Here is a 10,011-nt window from a genome sequence, read left to right on the forward strand (position 1 = left end):
ATTGTATATTTCAGTCAGAACTCAGACATAAACAAGTCAGAATCTTGTTAGACTCATGCATTTAGTCAGATTATGCATTTTTACAAAGGAGTTGTACATAGCATTTCTAGACTTAATAAAGTCAGAATAAGCCAGACTTTAATTTAGGTCAGACTCTGTTCTGTGAAATTTTCAGTATTTTAAGATTTGTAGCTATAGCAAATGTATAGGAAACCTACTGAATAAATAACCATGAATATTTGTATGATGCTTTATAATATATATCAAAATCTATCTTTACATGCTGGTTTTCAAGTAAACCTACTAATCATGCTAATTATACATAACAATTTTCCCCAATTCCAATTCATCACAAAAACCTACTTACATAAACTGTTATCACAGAGATATGTCTCGCCTTTTTGTAATTTGATAATGCAAATGTTGAAATTAAAATAGCAATACTTTAAAATGTAAGTTACGCAAATATTCAAAGTCGATGAACCATGACTGAAGCCAGTGAAGGTCCATGGCTAAACAATATCCATGATGTGCCAATGCTAATACAACTGCATACCAAATACCGTTGACTTATTATAAGTCGTTCCCTTTATAGGAACCTAAACACAAACATCAACTTGTAAACTATGTAAAAGTTTCAAAGTCAATGAACCATGATGAGGGGGCGGGGTTATATAATCTCCATGGAAAATATACTTGCACATGCCAATAAATTTGCATACCAAATATCATCATGATCATTGGCTTAACATTAGCAGTTCATCTTAAACTGATCTAATCACAAACTAATACATGTAAACTAAGCAAAAGTTTCAAAGTCAATAGACCATGACTGAGGGGGCAGGGCCAAATAATCTCCATGGAAATGAGATGTGCCAATGCTAATATAACTGCATACCAAATATCATTGACCTACCACTTGTGGTTCACCATAAACTAGACCTAATCACAAACTAATACATTGTTGACGCCGTTGACAAAACGGCATACCTATGTCTCGCTTTTTGACTCCATCAAGGCGAGACAATAAAATGGTTAATTACATATGAACATGATGAATCCATTTTTTTAGAGTCTAATTCATATTTTTTATTGATAAAAAAAAGTGTTTGTGGAAGACATTTTAACATTGTGATGTACTTTTAAATATGGGTGCTTGGTCCAAAAAGATAGGCATTTTATGTTATATTCTGTCATGTACATGTTATACATGTTATAACTCAAAATCTGAAATATTTTTGTTAAGACAAAAATATGTTAAGACAAAAATACGGCATGATATCGCATCTGACTTGTGGAAGTCAGTTTTTGTTTTAAAAATTATGGGAGGTTAGTCTCAGGTTACTCATGACACCAAATATTCTGACTTCCATTAGTCAGAAAATTCTGACTTGTTTATGTCAGACCTCTGACTGTATATATAATAGGACTTTATATTGAGGACTAAATGTAAACTGTCTGCCAAGATGGTATGCAAAACATTGTCCTGTGACAGTGTTCCCGCCTGCCCTAAATAGAAGGGCAGCCCGTCCTTGGTGCCCTTACCCCCGCCCTTCTGCCCTCCTGACATAGGAGCACTCAACAAATTTAATTTTAACAATGATGGAGAAAAAAGTAACTGTTTATATCTTCTGAAATATATTATTGCATCAATGTAATATGATCATCTCCTGTCTCATCTGTTATATTTATAAAACTCCTCACTAAGGAGCACTTTGGTGTGCACTTAAAAAAACTTTTTTGTAACAATTCAAATGATAATAAATAACTCTCAATAACATATATACTATATGTTTGATCAAGTAATTTAAATGTAGATAATTTAATTAATTAAACATTCAATTTTGCATGTATAACTCCATCTTTCAAAAAAACTACTTGTTTATTTTGGTACAAGTTATAAAACATTGAAATTTCTGATGATTATTTTTCTTACCAAATATACAAGTTTGTTTAGATTAACATCAAAATGATATGCTTTGCTTCATGGTATGATAATTTGATAAAAAAAAATGCTTACTGGAACCAACATCAAGAACACATTAATTTCTGAATATGGTTTAAATACAACTAATTTTTTCCAGCTGAGCCTAGCAATATTCAAGGTAATTTAAACACTGTCCAACATTGCCCTTAAAATCTTGGTTTAAAGGCTAAAGTGCCCTTTCAGACAACTAGCACCCTTCTGTCCACTCTGGATCTCGGAATTGAATGGACCCAAGGTGATGGAACTATACAATAATGTTAACCACCATGTGAAGATTTGCAATTGGGGTTGGCACTTTCAAGATGGCCGCCGTTACCATGGAAACAGCAAAAATGTCCAAAAAAACAAAATGCTCAAAACTTATTGAAACTTCACATAAATAATGACTGGCATACGCAGAAATGACATTTGACTTTGGAATTTCCATGGAAACAGCAAAAAATTCAAAAATTTCAAAATGCTCCAAACTTAAAAGAAACTTTACAAAAATGTTATTTGGCATGTTAAGATGCACTCTTTGACTTTGGAATTTTTAAAAATGGCTACTGTTGCCTTGGCAATGGGGGAAGGGTGCCATCCGTTATTGCTAGCAATTACAACTCTAGTTATTATTATTATTATACTTCCACCTAATTTTGTCCGGCAGTTTTCTCAGAGCCAATGGAACCAATCTAAATGATTTGTCACTATAACTAGGAACCCTGATTTTTGTGTTGCAGTGGAACTTTGGAACTAAAAATGGCTGCCGTTACCATGGAAACCGAAAAAAGGTGAAAAAATAAAATTTTAGGGCTTGGTGATTTATTTGGGTATGCTTTAACTTAAAATCATCAAATTTTAATACAATGTAGGTGTCCACTATATACTGGTTTTGGATGATTTTGGCAATCATCGGCACTACTATGTTGCCATGGAAACTACACCAAAAATTTCAAAAATATCAAAATGTTCCAAACTTAATGAAACTTCACAGTAACGCAGTCTTCGAATTTAACCACAAGTCCGACGGTCCTGGCCAGTAAAATCGGCCGCGGACTTGTCAAATTTGTTGTTCAAAAGTCCGACTGGGCTTGCAGATTTTTCGGTAGTTGGTACGCTCTTTGCTTCCTTGGTAATTAGTGATACCAATAAATCGGTTTCTATTTTGCGCTTTTTCACATGAATTAAACGTATTGCGATTAATACTGGATCGAGACATTGTATTAAATGACAGATCATTGGTTTCCTTCCCCCTAACTTATATTCCCCTGACAAAAATGTTTCTTCGGCAATGTACTGGCGGAGCTGGCCTGGGGAAGCCGTTGTACCCCCCCCCCCCCCCCCCCCCCCCCCGCCGATGAAAATGTTAGGAAGAGAAAGTACTACGATACATGGTAGCGTCAGTTCCTTTCCAGTTGGTTAGAAGGTAGGCCGTGGTTGATGTATGATGAGTTGAAAAACAAAATGTTCTGTTCATGGTGCACAGAACATAAAATGGATTCACAGTTTGTGACCCCAGGTAGTGACAACTTTAAACTGGATACTATTAAAATTCACGAGAAGAATAAGAGTCACAAATTTATTGCTCTAAATATGAGAAGCCTGCAGCTGAACCATCAGAGGCTGAAAAATGTTACAGCATTCTAGACAAGGCACCTTCTTTCTAAATTTTTAAGAGAATAAAATTATTATAACAGCTACTTTTTACTTTTTTCTCCAATTGTCAATGTTATTCCTATTAAATTTATCTTCAAAACATGACACTCAAAGCTCTCAGAATGTAGGATTTTGCATCTAATTTTTCAAAAGTGTGAAGACTGGTAACGATGAGCAACATTTGTAGATGTGGTATTTCCAAAATGGCTGCCGTTACCATGGAAACAATGCAAAAAAGGTCAAAATGCTTCAAAAACCTTAAAGTAGCATTTCCTCTCTTAAAATGGTAGGTCAAATCCATTGAAACTTTGATAGTATGTTCCCTCCCATGTACCAATGTGGCATCTGTGATTAAATTTTGGGAATGGTCTCTGTCACCATGGAAACCAGCAAAAATGTCAAAAATTTCAAAAATTTCAGAATGCTCTAAACTTTATGAAACTTAATTTGATTCTTGACTGGCAAGTCTAGATGAGACTTTTGAATTTGGAATTTCAAAAATGGCCACTTTTGCCATGGAAACTGCAAAAATGTCAAAAATTTTTAAATCATCAAAAATGCTCTAAATGTTCTGAAAATTTACAGACACATGTATAGCCATGCATATATGTGCATTCCTTGTTTAAAATTTTCGAAATGGCTGCCTCTTAGTGGCAATGGGGGAAGGGTGACATCCGCTATTGCTTGCAATGGCAAATCTAGTTATGGCACCCTCAACGGAGTTGGGGTGACATATTGTTATTCTACGTTTCTTTTTTTATGGCACCCTCAACGGAGTTGGGGTGACATACATGTATTGTTATTCTACGTTTCTTTTTTTTCTTATTTTTCTACCATTCATTTTGTCTGCGCGAGTTCTTGGAATCTAATGGACCAATGTTGATGGAACTCTACTATAATGAGGACCCCCATGTAAAGTTGTGCACCTTGCTATGGAATGGTAAAAAATGGCCGCCGTTTCCATGAAATCAGCAAAAAAGCGAAAAATTCGAAGTGTTCCAAACTGGAAGAAACTCCACAGGAATGGTAATTGGCATGTGCTGATTTGCAGTTTGACTTCGGAATTTTCAAAATGGCTGCCGTTACCATGGAAACAGCTAAAATATCAAAAATTTTAAAACTTTTGTTATAAGACCCAACTGGATGAAACTTTATGAAAATGTTACCAAGTATGCTAAGATGTCAAGACAATATTTGGATAGTCCAAAATGAGCGCCGTTGTCATGGAAACTGAGGGCAAGTTTTACTTGGACCCTATTGGAAAATGCATAAAATCAACATTTTCTTAAAGAGTATTTGACCAAAGTCAATGAAACTGTATTGATATATAACATGACATGTGGCAATGAGATGTCTGCTTTTAGAATTTTGGAATTAGCCACTGTAACCATGGAAACAGCAAAAATGTTCAAAATTTCAAAAAAAATCAAAATGCTGCAAACTGGATGAAACTTTACAGAATTGGTAACTGGCATGGGCAGAGTTGCATTTTGAAGTTGGAATTTTCAAAATGGCTGCCGTAACCATGGAAACAGCAAAAAAGTTCAAAATTTCAAAATGCTCCAAACTTAATGAAACTTTACAAAAATGATAATTTGCATGTGTAGATGCACTCTTTGACTTTGGAATTTGCTAAATGGCTGCCGCTCACCTGGCAATGGGGGAAGGGTGCCATCCGCTATTGCTTGCAATGGCAAATCTAGTTTCTTATTATTTTTCTTGCACAAATTTTGTCCGCGCGAGTTCTTGGAATCCAATGGACCAATGTTGATGGAACTCTACTACAATGAGGACCCCCATGTAAAGTTGTGCACCTTGCTATGGAATGGTAAAAAATGGCCGCTGTTTCCATGGAAACAGCAAAAATGCGAAAAAAATCAGAGTGTTCCAAACTGGACGAAACTCCACAGGAATGGTAACTGGCATGTGCTGATTTGCAGTTTGACTTTGGAATTTTCACAATGGCCGCCATTACCATGGAAACAGCTAAAATATCAAAAATTCTAACTCTTTTGATATAAGACCCAACTAGATGAAACTTTATGAAAATGTTACCCAGTATGCCAAGATGTCAAGACAATATTTAGATAGTCCAAAATGGCTGCCGTTGTCATGGAAACTGGGGGCAAGTTTTACATTGACCCTATGGGAAAATGCATAAAATCAGCATTTTCTTAAAGAGTATTTCACCAAAGTCAATGGAACTGTAGTGATATATAACATGACATGTGACAAGGAGATGTCTGCTTTTAGAATTTTGAATTAGCCACTGTAACCATGGATGCAGCAAAAATGTCCAAAATTTCAAAAAAAATGAAAACGCTCCAAACTGGATGAAACTTTACAGAAATGATAACTGGCATGGGCAAAGTTGGTTTTTGAAGTTTGAATTTTCCAAAATGGCCGCCATAACCATGGAAACAGCAAAAATGTCCATAATTTCAAAATGCCCCAAACTTAATGAAACTTTACAAAAATGATAATTTGCATGTGTAGATGCACTCTTTGACTTTGGAATTTTCTAAATGGCTACGCTCGCCTGGCAATGGGGGAAGGGTGCCATCCGCTATTGCTTGCAATGACAAATCTAGTTATTATTATTCTTCCAATGATTTGCACTCTTTGACTTTGGAATTTTCTAAATGGCTACGCTCGCCTGGCAATGGGGGAAGGGTGCCATCCGCTATTGCTTGCAATGGCAAATCTAGTTATTATTATTCTTCCAATGATTTTTGTCCAGCAGTTTTTTTGGAGCCAATGAAACCAATCTTAATGATAGTTCACTATAATGAGGAACACAAAATTTTGGGTTGCAGTAGGTCTTAAGAACATAAAAAATGGCTGACGTTACCATGGAAACGGAACAAATGTGAAAAAATCCAGTTTTTGGTTTTGGTGAACTATTTGGATATGCTTAAACTAAGAATCATTATATTTTAATACAATGTAGGTGCCTACTATATACTGGTATTGGATGTTTTTGGCAATCATTGGAACTACTATGTTGCCATGGAAACAACACCAAACATTTCAAAAATGTCAAAATGCTCCAAACTTAATGAAACTTCACAGTAACGATGAGCAACATTGGAAGATGTGGCATTTGGAGTTAGAATTTCCAAAATGGCTGCTGTTACCATGGAAACAATGCAAAAAGGACCAAATGCTCCAAAAACTTCAGGGTTTGGTGAATAGTTTTGGTATGCTTTAACTTAAAATCATCAAATTTTTATACAATATAGTTGTCTATTGTATACAGGTTTTGACTGATTTTGACAATCATTGGAATTACTATGTTACCATGGATACAGGAGCAAAAATTTCAAAAATTTCAGAATGCTTCAAACTTAATGAAACTTCACAATAATGTTGACTGTCATGTGTGGAAGCGGCAATTGGGTTGAAATTTCCAAAATGGCTGCCGTTACCTTGGAAACAAGGCAAAAAAGGATAAAATTATGCGTTAAATTTGTAAATCCGCTAAATGTTCTAAAAAATTATAGAAAGATGTATAGCCATTAGTATATATGTGCATTCACTGTTCAAAATTTTAAAACTGGCTGCAATCTAGTGGCAATGGGGGAAGGGTGACATCCGCTATTGCTTGCCATGGCAAATCTAGTTATAATTGCTTTCACAAAAAAAAACATATGTTTAAACTAAACTAAAAGTGTCACCATTAGTGGTTAGAGTGCCCTTCGAGTGAAAAATTAACCTGCCGGCGACGAATCAGAGAATTCAACTTTAAATACAGTATAACAACTACATGTACATGTATCATGACTATAGGACAACGGTGTTGATTAAAAATTACACCATTCCAGGCCCTTTTGTTTTCCACATAATTAATATTACTAATCATTAACAAGTTCCGGTTCGAATCCTATACCAATACCAATTGTATATGTCACATGTTACCTGTTACCTGATCTGTATGTTCCCCCTCTGTCAGGTGCACCACCAAATGGTTTATTTGGGATTTGCTATACTACACGAGTCATAATCACACCTGAACTTCGTCATTATACAGGGATTGACACTACTTATGCTACTAAATTCAATCATTGACTTAAAATATATATCTACAAGTAGTTTCCGGTTGTCATGGTTGTAGTAAGAAAACCAGGACATATTCAAACAGAAATTTTGAAAGCAGAGAAAACTGTGCACCTTATAATCAGCAAGACTTTATCAAATGACAATACGAATACTAAAAATCCAGGCTGAAAATAAGGTGTATGCACTTTAATTCAGTCACAAACCCACGATGTCGCAGGTGTGTTCTAGTCTGCTAGTGTTTACTGAAAAGTATAATAAAAAAGAATAGGAACATGCATTAATACTAGCCTTCTGAAGCTCATCAGGTGGGAGTTGGGGCTTGCTACAATAAGGGAACCATTTTGGTAGTTATACAGATCTTACAACAAAAATCATTTAGCAGGCCAATTAAGGTCATTCAAGGGTTTAAGGTTATACTTATACAAGTCATGTTTATATACATGAAGAAGAACATTTTTTGTAAATACTACTAAACTTTGCTGGTATATATGTAAGTAAATTTGTAAGATTTTCCTTTTCTTTTCAAGGTTTGAATAATCACCCCTTAATCATGTTAATCTTCTCCAATAATCATGATAATTAACTTACATTTGAAGATAAGTAATTTTTTTACAACCTTTTCAATTCTCAAGTGAAGGGAGGTCAAAACATGCCTAAATAATATTTTTTCTGGATTGCTTATTATTTTTTCTTTAGAGTTAACGTTCAAATGATGTTCAACCTTGTACCTCAAAAACTACAAAAAGAATTAGATTGCGTTCAGATGTTAAGCAATTGTGCAAGGCCTTCAAAAATTGCTCCCTAATGACTTGTATAATTTTTGAAGATACATTTAACAGACAAATGAGATGTTCATTATCCATGAAATTATATTTTTATCATGTTTATGAATACTAAAGACAACTATTGATGACAGGCAATTGCACACTCTATTAGAGCAATGTATTCAAGTAAAATGCAAGAAAAGCAGAAAATAAGATTTTATACTTATTATTATATAAGTAAAAAATTCTTAATGTCTGAGGGATTTGAACATGTTGAACTCTACCTCAAAATCACCTGTACCAGTAAATAAAAAAAAACCTTGTATATTTATTACCCCTGTTTATCTATCTTCGTATTTCCGCACTCAGCACAACTTTGACTACAATGTGCCGTTGCATGCGTGACTTCTGTACAATTTAAAAGAAATAAATTTTTCAGTAATATTACATTACATTGGTGAACAGAAAAAAACTGACTGAACATGCTAAATGTTGAGTGTAATCTCCACAGAGAATGTTATTATTCAATTTATCTATATTAGCTATTTCTTTGCATATAATGGTAAAATTCACATCTGAACTGTGGAAGAATCTGAAGTTCTACATTTTGAAGTTCTACATTTTGAAGTTCTACATTTTGACATCAGTGATATCTCTCAAACTCATACAAAGTCAAAAATAGTTTGGAGAATAACATTCAAAAACTGTTCTATTTTCCGACTAAAACTGCTGAAAAAATGTATTTTCCCCCACAAGATGCTTTACATTGTTTGTTTACATACCTCTGTGAAACTAGCCATTGTTTTAGATGGTACAAATCTGCAGCCTCAACAGTTTGTTTGCGATGAAAAAGTGAACTTCAACCTTGCTCGATGTTGAAAAGTTCCTAAAGATCTAGTCGTAAAAGGCGGTTTTTATAAACGTCTATCTAACAAGGATAATATGGAATTGAATACCAAATCAACAACGACGTACGAGTAATTATCGAAAACTTTATCTAAAACTAAAATATCAACTTAAAAAAACTTATATATTTCAGAAAAATTATTTTATATACAGAATAATTTAATTTTTTGATTAATTAGGACGTCCAGGTATATATATTTTTTTTTAATTTTGTGATAAAAGTCCGTTTGATTGTACTATCTATATTTGGTTTATAGTTTTACCGTTTTCGATCCGACCAGCATTTTGTTCAAATTTACGTAGTAAACACCACAACGGACTAGAAAGCTGTAAATTCTTGCTAAGTCACTCACCATCATCACAAGAAATAACTGGTTAAACCCTGTACCAATAAATAAATTCACGTATTAGTCAGTTCAAACATAACACGCAGTCTTATTTGTATTCAGCACTACGCATATACAAGAATTAAAAAAATGTTTTCTGGAAAAATGTATTTCATTGAAAGGGGGATCTTCTTTTTTTTCAATTCTATACTGCGGGAAATCCCTTCATTGGGGATTCTGGGTAGTGGATGATGGCGGACGTTCACCTTTAGCGCACAGATTTTATAACATTTATAGTGTTTTAATGGAGCTACGTACGTTTGATTTTTATAGG

At 34.3% G+C, this 10,011-nt stretch overlaps 1 protein-coding gene across 5 annotated transcripts in view; it reads right to left on the minus strand.

Moving 5' to 3' along the window:
• Positions 1-9,368, minus strand: part of LOC127704199 (aldehyde dehydrogenase, dimeric NADP-preferring-like) — a 67,691-nt gene extending 58,323 nt beyond the window's left edge. For all 5 annotated transcript variants that reach the window (XM_052208140.1, XM_052208142.1, XM_052208143.1 and 2 more), the window contains exon 1: positions 9,228-9,368. In XM_052208140.1, the coding sequence (XP_052064100.1) occupies positions 9,228-9,245 (18 nt within the window). In that variant the 5' untranslated portion in view covers positions 9,246-9,368. The remainder of the gene's footprint in view (positions 1-9,227) is intronic.
• Positions 9,369-10,011: the final 643 nt, after the last annotated feature.

This window comes from Mytilus californianus, unplaced genomic scaffold (assembly GCF_021869535.1).
Source record: "Mytilus californianus isolate M0D057914Y unplaced genomic scaffold, xbMytCali1.0.p SCAF_6, whole genome shotgun sequence".
NCBI classification, from domain to species: Eukaryota; Metazoa; Mollusca; class Bivalvia; order Mytilida; family Mytilidae; genus Mytilus; species Mytilus californianus.